Consider the following 16,448-nt stretch of genomic DNA (forward strand, 5'->3'; position numbering starts at 1 on the left):
CTGTCTCTTGTCATTGCATATAGCCATAGTTACAATTCTGTGAGTTAATCAGTTGGCCCTTAGGACCTTTCAGATTTTCAGTCTGACGATGTCAACGCTGTCTCAAGTGTTCAGAGCACAGTGAACAGTTTAACACACAGGAAAAATAAGATTCAAAGTCTCAAAGCGTCAAACTGAGACTTGAGATCTGGGTAGAGGGTGAAGTTAAGGCACGAGTGATTCAATTTATTATTATTATATATATTTTTTTTTAAATTCTTCATTTATGAGAGGTCTATGCCATGTTTATGGATCCATCTGCAGATCCATCGTAAACTCCTCATCGATTTTGTTCCCGTCGTCCTTCTCTTTGGTCTGGGTGAGCAAGAAACCGTTCTGAGGTTTCGGGTTCTCCACGAAGAGCGGCAGGTCCGTCATACTGGTGTTCACCTCCTTCTCCAGCTCCTCCTCTTCCTCCTCTGTCTTTTCCTCGTCCATGGTCGGGGTTCCGCAGCCGAAGGCGTCCAACGCCTTTCGCCCCTCGCTGGGGATGTTCTTCTTCAGCTCCCGGTTCTTGTTCCGCTTGGCCAGTTTGGTGACGGAGCCGAGACGGTTGAAGACGTTGTCTTCGGAGCAGGCTGGGTTCGGGTCGCTGCGTCGGTCCCCCGCCTCGGCCCGAAGCCGCAGGTTGTTGATGATGCTGGAGTCGATGCTCTCTTGCGAGGAGGTCTTGTAGTGGTTGGCTTCCAGGCTGTTGAAGGCGGCGCGTCGTTCGGGCGACAGCATGTCCAGGGAGTGGGCACGCTGATCCAGACCTAGCTGTCGGCGTTCCATGCTCCGGATGGTCGCGGCCCGTTGGAGCTTGTCGTGGACCTCTACGCTCAGACGTCGCCGCGTTTCACGGAACTCCGCCCGTACGTTGGCTTTCCACTCTGCTGCATGGGCCTTAATCTCCCCAACCTATGAGACAGCAGAGCCTAAGTCAAAAGGTGGCTTCATCAAACAGTTTTCTTTTTTTCTTTTTTTTTTTTTTCTCCAGGATGTGACATACAGCTGATACTGAGCTCAGGCTGGGAATTATGTAAATCGATAGAGCCAGTCTCGCACCCTGAGAAACATCGCTGACACAAACACGCACGCTAGCACAGAGAATATTAGCACTTCTATTTTTAAATATGAGTACGCTTTGAGAAGGAAGATGTTGCCTTTCAGAGTCACTCTACATACAAAGAGCAGAAAAAAATGAAAGTGCCTCAAAACTGATGACTTAGGATAAGCAGTAATTTTACAGTAATTAAAGGAGAATGCTGCAATATCCGCTGTGCACAGCATATCTGTACACAGTGTAAGATTCCATAGAAATGATGTAGCCCTGTGTAAATACGCATATGTGTCCATACGTATGTCTACGATACACCTCTATGGTTATATCTCATTTTTAAGTGAGAACTTCATTGAAACTGGACAGCTGTGCTCCTCCACAGGACAGTACAGCGCGTGAACTCTCACCTCTTCTTTTGTCTTCTTGGACAGCACTCGTAACCAATCCCCGATCATACTGAGGACGGCGGCAAAGTAAGCCAGCCCCACCAGGATCCAGAACCACACTAACGGCCTGTACCATTTGCGGTACTCTTTTTTACGGTTGCCCCCTGAAAGAGAAAGAAGTTTGAGTGACACATTCATTTTGAAGAACCAGTACTCCCCGCCCCCCCCCACCTCTCTCTCTCTCTCTGAAGGATACAAGAACACTGTCTGCCTGCAGATCTCACACTGTAAGCATTTACAAAAGAGGGCAGGATACTTCTCAGTTCATTTCCTATGACAAGCATTCACATATCAAAAGAAAAAAAAAAAAACACACACACAATTGTCTATGAGTTGCTGGCTTTATCAGTACAATACGAGGCATCAAATCCCTTAATGGATTTGATGCCTCACAACGGTAAACAATACCAGAATCCATTAATCCCACTTCCTGCCACAAACCAAGACACGCCCAAAACCAACGAAATTAGCCTCAGCAGGAAAAAAAAAAATTACAACCCGAGAAACAACGATAAGAGGAACTGAAGTGGAAATCCCAGTCCAATGCAAGTGATATGTGTAACCACAGTAAAACCACAACCTCCATCATCTTTACGGTTGTCACACGGACAGGAAAACACTTGTGATTGGTGCAACTAGTGGTGAAAATTTTCCAAACACACCAAGCAGTTCAGATCTGTTACAGTAAACTCAGACTTTGTCATTTGACAGCATGGTGACAAGGCGAGAAAAGCCACAGAATCGTAGGTTCATGATGGCATGGCAATGATGGTAATAGCGTCATGATTTGCTTAACATTCTGTAAGACACTGACAGTCGTCATCAAGATGACTGAACAGAAAATCCATCCCTCCAGAGCCCCCCAACCCCCACCATAGTTCTCACCTGCGACATAATCCCCTATTCCCACTGTCGTCAAGGTGATGACCACGAAATAGATGGCGTCCAGCCCGGTCCAGCCCTCGATGTGCTGGAAGATGACGGCCGGGATCCCGACGAAGACGACGCAGCCAACCAGGATGAAGAGCAGGGTGGAGGCCACCCTGAACTTGGTCAGGCTGATCTGGCTGTGTTTGCGCTGGTGAGAGGCAGAGGAGGAGAAGACAGAAGACAGGCTGGGTGAGAGATGGAAACGCTACGATGACAGAGGCACGCGGAAGGCCTGCGGCGTGAGTGGGGCCGATGCCCCGTGACTGTCGCCACGACGGCGGTGTCCGTTCGGATGAATGTTTTATGACACTTTATTCGATCTAATGAGTTATGACTCCCTGCAGAGTCGCGCTGGCCGCGTTCGATGCCAGTTCTCTCCTGCTGGCTTTTGGAAACCCCTGGTGGTTTTGTTTGTTTACCTGCTCGCCAGACCAGCTGCACACACCAGCAGTCCACCAATCAGAACGCAGCGCTGTGGCATCACCTGCCGACCGCGCCGGCAGGAGATGATGAATGGTACAGGTCACATGTGCTGTGCTACGGGGCACCAGACGCTTAACCCCCTCCATTCAAATCTCACCCTTTTCATATCCGGCATGACTCAGATCAATGCTGACAAATAAAGAAGCACTAAAAATGTCTCAAATTACACAAAAGAATTTTTTTTTTTTTTATGTGGACTACTCAGGCTGACCAAGCTTAGAACACAGACCACCCACATGAAGACATTCAACTTCTCAGGAATGCTGGTGAGTTCTAGAATGTCCCTGAACCTTCACGGAACCTTCATGACACTGATTAGCACCAGAGACACATACTATAAGAAAAGGCTTGTTACATACGAATGACTCCTGTATTTCACTGACATTTTAGCAGACTGATGTATGTGACAAAAGACTATGTCCCATGTTTTACCCTGAAAAGCAGATATAAAATGGTCCCGATGCTTTGTTTGTGTAATGTGTTCATCTGTGACATTTTCAGCTTGCTCAGTATTACTGGAAATTCTCCATTCGTGACAGGTATCGTTAAATACACCCCAGAAATGTCACTTTATCAAATATTGAGTTATGACCTTTCCACTTACTGTTTTACTCTAGCACTGGAGAGTGATGGAGGCAAAGGGTCTTTCTTGTATCTATCCAAAACAACAGTGCCCGGATAGATTTTCTAAACACTTGTCTGTTTACTTTACTAAGTCACTAAACATACGCATAATTCAGACATATCAGCAGTTAGCATACTTGTCCGGCTGATAACACCTGAAACAGACTACAGCTGAAGCAAACGTTGGAACTTTCTCCGTTTGCACTTGTCTAATACTGTGTCAGTCTCAGGCCACAGAAAGCGATCTTGAAATGACCTTCAGCAAAGGACTTGGAAGGATGCATATATACCCTGTCGATCATCCATGATTCCAGATTTGGATCTGACAGTCTGGTGTCTCCTGTCTCCTGGCAAGAGAAGCATCTAGACCCGTCCATCAGCCAGACCGTAAATACAGCAAAACTGTCTCTCCATCACAACACTGCCATGTGTGGTGTATTTCAGCTCCTCCGTAGACTACACATTGTCCTTGTCATTTGGATACACCCACCATACAGTAGAAACTGTGATGACTAACAGACGACCTTTACGTCACAGTTTGTTGGACGGATTTGCACTTGTGATGTTGTTACGACTCTCAATTATACAATTCTGTTAGAATTTTCTCTCGCTTATTCACATAAGCGCGTGTGTTGTGTTTGTATTGCATGGACTGGAACGTTGATTTGATTTCTGCTGACTGTTGTTATTACGCTTCTGCGTGAGTCATCATAAGTTAGAACCAAACTGCACATCTTAAAAGATTTCTTCTCAAAAAGGCTTGCTTCCCTTTTTGAGTCATTGCCAATATGAGCTTATGCTCCTACGGATATTTTTCTCCATTGAAGCTGGCTGGTGCCTGTTTTTGTTTTAATAGTAATAAGAGTAATGATTTTAAATGTATAAATCGTAATTTAATAAATCAACAAAGAGTAACTACAAAAGTGTAATACAAAAGTTATTTTTGTGTGTTACCAAACTATGCTGGACATGATATCCCAACATAAATGCCACAAAAACGTCTCATAAATGTCCAATAAACGTCTGGCTCTCTGTTTATCACGGTTATTTTGTTTATTCACAACTCTTACCCGTAACATTTTCTCCACTCGTGCGATAATCTTGACAAAGATGGTGCCGAGCTGATCTCCGATTCCGGCCAGCAGGAAGCCGAAAAGAGGAATGCCGAAGATTGCATAGAGGATGCAGAAAATCTTCCCTCCCTCCGTGCTGGGGGCGATGTTCCCGTATCCTGGGGGGAAAACGAAACGGGACAGCGTTCGTCGATTTGAAAACTAAACGTGGTGCTGATCACATTCTGATCACATAAAAAAAAGACCTGTGTTATTTATTTATTTGTTTGTTTGTTTTATGGGTGGGTATTTTTTGACTGTTGTGACATGACTTGCGTATCATCCCTCATTTTTGCGATCGGGGCTTTCGAATAATAGTGGTAGATTCAGAGTCTGGGATAGAGAGCTATTAAGTCTGACCAAATACCCACTGCATTAAACGTATCCTCTGCCACAGTAGAGAACTTAATTATGGCCTTACACATCCTCTCCGCTCCCCATTACTCCTGAGAAAAGGCAGACTTATTGGACCTCATGCAGATTTAATGGTTAATCCTGTCTGTGTCTTTTGTCCGCTGCCTGTCGGATGTCACGTTCAGTCTGGAACGACTCTCTCTCTCAGCTCTGTCAGCTCTCCTCAAATGGGCATCTCTTCATAATCAGCAAAATAAGGCATTAGTTTGCCATCTGTGCCTACAGAAAAAAAAAACCCTGCCCTCTCAGACCGCTCAGGGTGTATCGATGGCATTGAGTGTTTCTGTGTGTCGTTCAGACCTGAGCGTGACAGTGATTGTTCTCAGCTAAGAGAGAGAGAGAGACAGGGTGAAGAAACGCCAGAGATCATCAAGATGGAACATTTGCCACGTTTTAGGCGTGAAAACGTTTGCGTATGAAAAGCCTGAGGCGTTTTAATGATCACTTCCACACACATTTCCTACTAGTGTTTTAGACACTAATCTCTCCCCAGCAATAAAAAAAAAATCAATAGACATGTTCGAATTGCTGTACTGTAAAACAACTGTTTTACACAATGCAGCGATGTCTTTTTTTTAATTATTTATTTACTCCTTCTCATTAAGGCTGACGTGGGCCATCTCCGAGAGGTGAATGAATTCCCACTGCTGTGAACCCCATTTCATTTTACTTGACGGATGACCGATACCATGACGACGAACCTGTCTCATACCCTCCTCAGAAATGGACCCAAACAAACAGCTGCAACAAACAGAGCCTGACTGCGTGATTGCCGTTTTAATAGTTGGGTTGCAAGGAATACAAATTAGCCTTAATGACTGGAACGGTGCATTGTGCCCCTTAAAGAGATTGATAATAACGGAGAGATTTTTTTTTTTTGAGTGGATGTAAGAAACGGGTGGAATACCTATTGTGGTGATGACTGTTCCTGCGAAGAAAAAAGCACTGCCCAAGTCCCAGTGACTGGTGTTATAGGACGTGTCCCCAATTGGACTGACTCCAGCATTCGCTGCGTCAATGGAGTGCTGTGAAGTGAAACACGAGGACAGAGGTTAGAATGATTCATTGATTCGTTCAGTCGGTGAGACACAATCAGAGCAAATCGATTCAATTCAATTCAATTCAATTCAATTCAATTCAATTCAATTCAGTTCAATTCAATTCAATCCAATCCAGTTCAAGCTTTCTTTGATGGTGCAGAGTGTTGGTTTCTTTTTGAGGCTGTGCCCCCCCCCCCCCCCCCAGTAGACTCTTGCACTGATTGGTAAGATGGTCATTGAGTGTATTTGCGTGGTAGGAGTCGTGCGTCCGCCGCCATGCTTAATCTGTTCTCACGGAGATGATTCATCATTACCGGGACACGGACAGGGGCAAACTGGCTGGCGGGGCAGGAGCCAGGCTGTCTCTCATTGGCTCTGCCCGACAGGACGTCGCGCAAGCAGATGGAAGTGAGGCGCGACGAGCAACAGGAAGCTGCTTCAGGTGTGTAGGTGTGTATGAGAGAGAGAGAGAGAGAGAGAGAGAGAGATGGGTGTTTGCAGTCTGGTGCTGAAGGGCAAGCAAGCAAGGTCAAGCCAAGAGAAACGAGGCTGTCTGGTAACCATGGCCCCAGAACGATCAACGACTGCGTGGGCGGGACCACACCGCACTCTCTGAATGAGATCCTTGCTCACCTGAAAGGCTACAACTTGTGCTGAAAGATCAACGGTAAAATCAAAGACTTATCTTATAAAGTAATATACAATACTGTGCCATTGGTGAAAACTGCAATGCTTTGGTATCTTAAACCAGTCTCATACAAACCGCTGTCTATCTTTCATTCTGTACATGCTCATTAGCTATTCCTCCTGGATTTCTCCAATCCCCTCTGCAGTTACACAAATGATTAATATTACTGAGGTCACCGTAGCTGAAGTCTGGAGTGAGTTACGTCTGTCCCTCGGTAGCCTAAGTTATACATATGTAACGTATGCAAATGTTATAAATAAAACACTCCGGAAGGGTTTCCCCCCCCCCTCCAAAGGAATGCCTGCATAATCACAGAGGAGTTTCCGCACGCTGTCAAAATGCGCCGACGGTGAGTTTTTCCTTGGCCAGTACGTCAGAGGAGTGCCCCCGGATACCTCAGTGAATGTATGCAGCAGTGAACCATTGAATGAGTTGTTGCCTGAGTCTGTTAATTTGACGTTCTAACATTCATAGAACGTTCATTGAACCGTGTGAGTCCGGAGCCTGGCTCACGGCTGTGTCACTGCACTGATGTTCTATCAGCTGATCTGGTCCACATTTTAACCACTCCCACTCTCAGGCCCAGGTCCTCTTTACGTATGTAAGTCTGATATTAAAATAAGCAAAGCAAGCAAAGCGAGGTTTAATGACTGGATAAATCCATTCGATTCCCTACATGTTTTCTTTTTCTGATATTATTGGCACAGAGAAAGAGAGCGAGAGAGAGAGAAAGCGAGAGAGAGAGAGAGAGAGAGAGAGAGAGAGAGAGAGAGAGAGAGAGAGAGCGCGCTCAGTTTTTCATTTTTCTGTTTAACAGCCAAAGTCCAGCTGCGTGTCCCTGGCGGCCGTCGCCGTCTCAGCCAGAAAAATGCCACCGTGAGTCAGGGCATTGAGTAAATCTCACAGTAGATGCCACCCCCCCCCCCACCCTGCGTCCACCCCTCTGGCTGAACCTCTCCTGGATTTTCCAGTTCTGCCGTTCCTGACTGGCACAGTCCCAGTGCTGTTTGTCACTTGTCCCGTTTTCGCTTTCTGTCAGCAACCATCGGTTCTCTCATTCTCTCTCTTAGACTGGAGTCTATAAAAACCTTATTACATAATGCAGAGAGCTGACACAAACAATCTGCACAGAACATTTTGATGACTAAGGTGATTGATATTTTGGACGATCTTAGACCTGAAAAGGCACCACTCAGTTATTCCTTCCTACATAAACGCTTAACAGATATAACCATTTTTGCTCGAGCTCCTCTGCAACCGTTTTTTCTTTCTTTCTTTTTTTTTTGTTTGTTATTATTATTGTAATTTCTACAAGGGTTGCATTTAAGCCACAGGGGTAGCCTTGAGGTTCAGTGAAGTTTGTTTTCCTGAGGTTATGTAAGAGTCTGAGTAAGCAGAACGTGACTGTTGTGGAGCTATGGCTGAAAGCTGTTAATGTCAAACTCCCGGAGACCGTGGCACTCCGCAGGCCATAGATTACAGTCTCACTAATTATCAAAACACACACACACACACACACACACTGGGCACACACGCCTTTCTTTATTGTTTAGCAGCTCGATTTTTCTCTCCACCTCCTCACGACAAAACTCAGCGGCGGCAAGATGGCGGACCGCGAAACAAATAGCAGGACTCGGTGTCGCTGGCGGTAGAGGTCAGCTCTGCGTTTGTACCGCGCAATATGTTTGTCCTGCTGGAGACTCCATGAGTCAAACAGTCGGCCCGCTGCAGGATGCCGTGATGTGAGACAAACTCGGCCATCTTTTCAGGGCCGGCAGTAGACACGGGGATCTCGTTTCAGTCAGATTATTAGATTAGGACTTTTTGTATTGGCAGGAGGCTCTGTCTTATCTCAACCTCCCTCAAATCCCCTCAGCCTCAGCAAGGGACCGGAGGTCGTCCGTCCCGCGGCTGCGGCCTACCTCTGGAGAGGCACCGCGTGACTGTTTGATGAATAATTTATAAGCCAACAGATGCTATTTAGGCTTAATTCGTCCTGCCTCTGAGGAGAGGACAGGGTATTGTGAATGCATACTTAAGGAGAGCCATTGGCGCTGTACCAGTTACAAACAGCTGAGGTGTTGGACCAAGCCAAAAAAGCGCTGGCCGGAACAGCAGGGGACAGAAAAAATGCCCTTCGTGATTGTGATGTGCTCAGAAACTATATTTTTGGAACACTTTTGCCTGGGTAGATAGGATGTCAGCCCAAAACAAGTTGTCCTTTTTTTGAAAGAATGTTCTGTTAATGTCTCCCCTTGAGAGCATCCCATAATTTCTCATCGTTTCAGAGAACGCGCGCCCTCATCCTCCCTCGTGGACGTGCTGAGACCAGACACCTTTGGTTTTTTTTCTGACCGGCATCGCTCAGCAGCAGCTTCTGATTGGAAATTGATCTGCCATGCGACAGAGCGATGTTTTCTCTTCGCCATCCACTCAGATAAATGATCGTTTTTTTTTTTTTGTTTGTTTTTTTGGTTTTGTTATTGTTTTGTTTTTTTACCGAGTGGAAAGCACTAAAATAATCACTGCTCCCATTTCACGTGCCCTGGTTGCTTGATGAATGCACTGTTGAGGGGGAGTCGTACGAGTTGTCATTTGGTACAAAAAATAAATTCCAGACAATTTATGGAAAGACCCTCGGGACTCTCGCTCTGTTTTACTCTCTGCTGAGCTAACCTTGATATTGTCTGTTTTGTTTTTGATATTGACAAAAGAAAGAAAGAGAGAAAGAGAGAAAGACTGTTTTCTTTTGACTGTAAGACAAAAAGCTGGCCTGTGCATGTTGGAATGGCTCGGCTCCCAACAGCTCTGCACTGGCTGCATTTCCAGTCACACTTGGGTGACTTCGGCATGACGTCCAGCTTTCCTGGCTGATAAAAGTGCCGACCTCGGCAGCTGCAGGGTCAATAACTGGCAGAAAGGAGCACTTGGGGCATCATAGTGCGTGTTTTATGAGACCTAATGAAAGCTCGTCCTCAATAAGACTGGCCTTAGCAGAAAAAAACCCCAAAAACCTAAGAGAACTGTGATCAGTTAAGGCCAAGTTAAAGAAGTAGCGCTCTGTGAGTTAAAAATCATGATCTTTATCCGTGAAGATCCTTATCACATAGACCAGACAGAACAGAGCTTCCTGATCAGAACCGCAATGTCTGTGCCTTTCCTTCATCACAAATAAAACGAGAGCAATAATTTCGTTAAACAGGTACATATGCTCCAGGACAAATTGACTGAGATTGAATAAGGAGAACGATTTTTTTTTGTTTTGTTTCATCATCCCGCCCTCTATATCAAAGCTAAATAAGGCAACAACCGCTAGAATACAGAGCTTAATGTACTAAGAGCTGGAATGACCTCAACAGTATCCTTCTGTCAAATGTTACATTCTTGACACGAGGGTGAGGAAAATCAATTGCGGCTTGACAGGAATCAAAAACGCTTCTCCTTCTCCGACACCTGAGCAGAATACCTCCCTCATTCTATTAGGGAGCAATCACTTCTGCTCTGCACACTTCATAACAGGGAGCGCCGGTTCTCCTGCCTTCATTATTTGGCATCATAGCATCATAGATTCTCTTTTAATGCAACTCAACTCTGTTGTTGTTGTCAATACCCCGTCAATGCACTACACCTATGCACATGCAGAAGCACACACACACATACACACACACACACACACACACACACACTCAATGCACTATACACCTATGCACATGCAGAAGCACGCACACACACACACTCAATGCACTATACACCTATGCACATGCAGAAGCACGCGCACACACACACACACACACACTCAATGCACTATACACCTAAGCACATGCAGAAGCACACACACACACACACACACACACACACACACACTCAATGCACTATACACCTATGCACATGCAGAAGCGCACACACACACACACGCGCACACACACACTCAATGCACTATACACCTATGCACATGCAGAGGCACGCGCACACGCGCACACACACACACACACTCAATGCACTATACACCTAAGCACATCTCTGCAGATAGCCTACTGGCATCCCTTAACGATACGTGGATACATGGAATTTAACACAAGATTCGGTCACCATACAGTGTTCACAAGAATCGTTCACAAAGAACCAACTTTAAGGATCACTCCCAGTCCCTAATCCAGTGGTATGAGCAGTCAGTGACTGTCTCCTGCCAGCACTGTCTCCTTTCCTGGAGTTTGTCTCTCAGATTCTCATCGACTCTAACAGGCGGCTATGCTTCCTCCTCTGTCTCTATTTTCGTCTCTCACAGTTCACCCCTATCCCAAGCTGATTTCATCAAGGGGTTGGGGGGGGGGGGGGCGGGGCGGTTCTCGGGTGTCTTCAGATCGATTAGAACTCGCGTTACGCAAGACCTGACACCCCCCCTGGGGATTTCTCCTAAGATGTCTCGGCGCAACAAGGAGAACGCTCCTCGGCCATAAACGTCAGTTACCTGAATGAGTTGCTCTAGGTCGCCGGAGGTCACGCACGGATGCTTGTCCAGGAAGGCAGCCTTCTCCATGGTGATGGTGTCCTTCTGGTTGCTCTCGAAGGGCTGCTCCAGCGCCTGGAAGACCCAGCCGCCCGCCACCAGGTACACCACCACCACCACGAACACGGCCAAGACCGTTTTCCACTTCATCACGGTGAAGACGGCCGAGCCGTCGGCCACCGCCTCCATGCTGGCCACCATGCTGGCCGGCCGTGAGCAGACGGAGAGCCTCGGCATGGAGCAGCCCATGGGGTTCTGCATGGTCGCCACGCTGGCGTGGACCAGGCTGGACTGGAGCATCCCCGGTTGGATCTTCTTCGGAGGAACCAGGTTGGTCTGCACAGCCACTGAGGAGAGAGAAGAAAAAAAAAACTATTATTCTCGAGTCAAAAATGACACGAGACACACAGACGCTGAGGACCTGTGGAACCGGAGAAATAGACCCAGACATCCAACTAAAGAACGGTATGTGAGAGAAAACAGAATCCATGTAAGGAAATAGGTTTGAGTTCACATTCGATAATGTTAAGGGAGGATCAGTTAGTGTTGGGCTGTGGAGTCGGTGCTGATCCTACTTGTAAAGCAGAGGTCCTCTTCAGAATTACGTTCTCTCTATCAGGCAGGCAACTACTAATAGCACTTTACAGTAATGGAGCTCTGAGCCGCAGTTCCCATTCCTGCACACGCGCACACACACACACACGCACACACACGCACACACACGCACGCACACACACACATACCCTCACACACAGACTGGCAGAGAGGTGAATCCATAATGACTTTGTGGGCTGTCTGAAAACCCATTAGAAGCCTGAATCAGGGAAGCTCAGAGTTACAATGCCAAGATACTATCCTCTTCACACTGACATCAGAAATACAACTCAAGGAGACAAACCACATCTAATCTTACAACACTGGAATGCAGTTATGTCATAGGATGCTTATGACCGTATTTATTTAACCCCATTTCTCCAAAACAAATTGTGTTTTTGCCTCTTACAACTCTCGACATTGTGACCGTCTCATTATATATTGTTTGTCTCACAAGTAGTTTGTTCTTTCCACTGGTGTGTACAAGCCTTTACTCTGGAGTCGAACTGTGTAATCATACGAACCTTGCAGCATGGTTGCATGATACTACGCTGTCTCTGTGTGTAATTACGCGTCAGCTCTTGTAAAAGGGAATTAAATGCATTTGGCAGAGAAATCAAATAGATTTCTGCATAGACACCTGCGTTATTCAAACTGTTTTTGTCCAATTCGGATGCGTTTCTGAAATGCATTGCAGTCAGTCGGATGGATTGAAGGGAGCGGACCGTCATGATTCGCCAATGCCAAGGTGCAGTGCATTTAACCAAAGGGATTCACGTCTCAGGACAGGAAAATAAATCACAACCACACGTGTAATAAAACATATACTGCCAGTTTCTCGGAAGGTCACACCACATCTAAAACGACAGATCACACCCGAGACTGCGAGCGAGCAGGAGAAAAACGTGCTCACACCTGCGGAGCGGTATAAACGTGCCAAACATGTAGAATTTCTGGGACCTTCCCCAGTCCTCCACCACAACACGATGAGGTAATGCCGAACTCCACGCTTCACGATTCGACAACCGTAATACTGCAGTTCACTAACAGTCCTGTTATTTATTTCAGCGAATGGTGTACGAACATCCAGATGGATCCCCTCAGCCCTCTCCTATATTGTCTTAGGCGTTTACGTTATTGGTTTGTATATGACAGACAATTATGTACAGCAACAAGGGCCATGATACAATGCGCCTGACAAACGAGATCACTGAAGTCTAGCGTACACGGGAGAGGAACGTTCTGCACGCGTTGTCTGTGACATTTAAACGGGGATACACCGTCGCCACAACAGTAGCAAGGAGTCGTTCTTCGAAAACGCTGATATGAATTTCAATGAAGTCGATGGAGCGATAAATTCAAGGCGCTTGCATAAACGCAGTTATAATAATAATGAGCTATTATCCCATACGTGAGGGAAATGCATACATCTGCAGGCTTTCCACTGGCTCGTATGTGAACACGAACAACGCACATCCCAATAAAACATTGAAGATGAAACAATAAACAGTAAGAGAAATATACGGTCAAATTTAATCAAGTTTTTGGTTTTCGTGTACTTTTGCCGTTTCAGAACAGATACAGTGTCACTTGTCTTATTATCAGACCGTGTCGCCGTGTGAACCAGCACTAATGTGAGTTGCGCCACATCATGTAGAGAGGGCGAGAAAGTGACTCAAGGCGTTGTTTTCAATTAGACAACTAGAGAACTTTTCAGTATCCACCCAAAGCTTTTACCGGTGGTCAGTATCTACAAAAAACGCTTCAATATGAAATCAGACAGATTTTCTGTGAACAGATGTCCATGCACACGCACACAGATACAAATATTTATATATTTATGTATTCACGATATACAAACCTGGCGCTGGGTTCCAGTTTCCAGGTTTCCTCGGGGTTTCCGTGGGAAATTTCATTTTCAAAAATTCAATACGACAAACAGGTGCCCAGAACTGAACGCAATAAAATTGTCCTTACGCAGCGCGTGTCCCCGGGGATTTTGTTTTTAAACGAGACAGTGGTGTGAGCGGGAAAAAACAAAAACGCAGCTTCATCCTGTTTTTTCTCCCCCTCTGGCTTTGTAGCTCACGGCAGACGGGATGCAAACCTTGATAATTTGGTTGTACTGTGCTTTCGTCTCCTGATGGAAGCGTCCAGGAAAGCAAGTACACACCGCCCACTGCCAGTTGCACCGCACTCTACAGGCCGATTCCTTTGTGGTAGAGCGTGTGTGTGAACTCCATGCGGAGCGGGGATGGTGATCTTCACGGTTACATCGTCTGGAATGGCTCTGCCAATATCTGCAGTACAACACGACTCAGATGGACCGAACTATTACACAATGGGCCCCTGTATATTGCCTTGACACGTCGCACCACCTCCTCCTCACGCGTACGTACTCTGTAGCTGGATGCGCCAAATGGTGCTGTGAAATTACTGCGAATAGTTTTGAAATCACTCATGCCAGCGAAAGTACACCCAAGATGAATCTCGCAGCGAGTAAATTAGAATTGTATACATAAGGTTTTGAAAGTTTCACTCTCCTTAGTATCCTCAGATGTCCCCCATATATAGGCCTATAGGTTGAACTGACGGACTTCAGTCGTACGGAAGAGGTTGAATAAGGTAGACGCAGTTTACTGGCAGTAAGTGGTCCACGCGCCAAGGCTCTCCTACCACCACACCGTCTTCACTTTACATAATTACATCATTATGTCGAACTCGAAAGCTTCCATGGAGGCATCACACCACGTAAAGGTCTTAAACAACAACATCTCCTGTGCACTACGGAAATTCCAAATGTGCAAAAAATGTAACTGAGTTTTCCCAGTGGTCTGTAAATGTGTGTCCTAGCTATCCTCATATAAGTAATGATGATTGTTAATTCCCTGCTATCATTTTCACTGCACGTCTGTTAACTCTTGTGGCAATGATGAACTCCTGGGAACGGCAGACTAAATTAGAAATCAGACGAGTCGTTTGATTAGGAAGTGCCTCATGTAATTATGCGGCAACTGTCGTATTACTCAGAGCACTTAATTGGCTTAGTAATATCCGTGGCTTTTATGTCTAAAACTTGTGGGCGGTGGCCACTGTGTCATAAAGGACTCTGCTGCAACAAGCACTTAAATCAGATCAGCCCGCACGATATGTTGAAAAGATCTGAGCACTCGTTTTCGGCACGCTGGACAGCTCCGCAAGTGAACTGTCAGGCAGTATTGCCCCTTGAGCTCTCCTGGGTGCCTTAGCTGCCCAATTCAATCATTTATTCGTTTACAAATGGCTTGTTCGTCACAGAAGCACTGGCTTTCCGTTAAGACGCTGGGAAATGGATCAGCCTCTCTCTCTTGCACTCTCAAAGAGGCGAAGGACAAATATTTCTAATGATGATAAATGCGGACATGATAAACAGCCCCGCTGAGCGGGAAAAGCATCTCACGTTCTTTCATGATTAGGCAGTGCTTCAGTTCGAAACAGACGAGGCATTCGTAAATATATTACTTAATTCACCATTAACATTTTTAATCTATAGGCCTTTGGCAGAATATCTAATCATCTCGCTTGGGGACTAATAACACAATTTTTAAGGCTACGATTAGCTGAGAATCGGTTTAATTAATTATTATTCTCTCAGGTGGCTTTCTCTGCCATCTACTGGACAAATTTATAATTCTCCTCCTCGCCAGAGGACATGGGAAAAATGCGCTATCTACTGGCGCAAAGAAAGAAGACCAATTGCATTGTACAACGTTTCGTTTCCTCGGGAAACGCGAAGTTTCTGGAAAGTTGTATGGGTGCTCTCAATATTGTTATTGTACGGAAAATCAGAAATGAAGCACTTTTCTTTCTTTCTTTCTTTCCTTCTCTCTTTCTTTCTTTCTTTCTTTCTTTCTTTCTTCATGGCACATTCAAAATTTTGGGCCCTAACCCTGCCCTGTAAAAACAAGAATTGTGATAAGCCCTTAGTGTGCATGTCATTCTTTGTAAAGGAAATTTTACAGCTCAAGCGAATCTTGTAAGCAATGTTTCTAGTACCAACAATTACTTAGTTCCACTGTACACCCACTAGTTCTCCTAAAACATAAGAGACTGAATATTTGAATATTTTTGCTCGCATTTTAGCAGTAAAATGACATCAAATATATTCGTTCTAATCTTGTGGGTTTTCTAGATGGGCTGTGTTTGCATCTAAACCTCTGGTGACCTCAGAATATGACGTCAGTGACCTCAGCTCACTCAGTTACCAGTGACATGATGAAACTGACAGTAATACCTTATCTGCATCCATTATGATAAATGGATGCAGATAAGGGACGAGCAATGGCAGTTACAATGTTCATCACTAAATGCCTACTGTACTTTTTTCTTACCTTTTCTTTTCTTTTCTTTTTTTCTCGTTCTTGTTCTTCTCTTTTCTCTTCTTTTCTCCTCTCTCTCTCTCTTTTTAAGCAGCGCTGTACGAAACTACAAACAGCAAATGTATTCTGGACAGAGGACCTATTGCCGCTGTTGGATCAAAAATGTTCCAG

The 16,448-nt window shown here is 45.5% G+C and overlaps 1 protein-coding gene across 1 annotated transcript; it reads right to left on the minus strand.

The window, feature by feature from the left end:
* Positions 1 to 285: 285 nt before the first annotated feature.
* kcnk10a (potassium channel, subfamily K, member 10a) lies at positions 286 to 13,835 on the minus strand. The gene is made up of 7 exons (XM_030772600.1): positions 13,781 to 13,835; positions 11,287 to 11,672; positions 5,998 to 6,115; positions 4,635 to 4,795; positions 2,413 to 2,605; positions 1,489 to 1,631; positions 286 to 939 (listed from the first exon to the last, which is right to left on the minus strand). Exons 1-7 carry the CDS (start codon positions 13,833 to 13,835, stop codon positions 286 to 288), a joined length of 1,710 nt encoding a protein of 569 aa, XP_030628460.1.
* Between the last annotated feature and the right edge of the window lie 2,613 nt (positions 13,836 to 16,448).

Source organism: Chanos chanos, chromosome 4 (genome assembly GCF_902362185.1).
Source record: "Chanos chanos chromosome 4, fChaCha1.1, whole genome shotgun sequence".
Classification (NCBI taxonomy): Eukaryota; Metazoa; Chordata; class Actinopteri; order Gonorynchiformes; family Chanidae; genus Chanos; species Chanos chanos.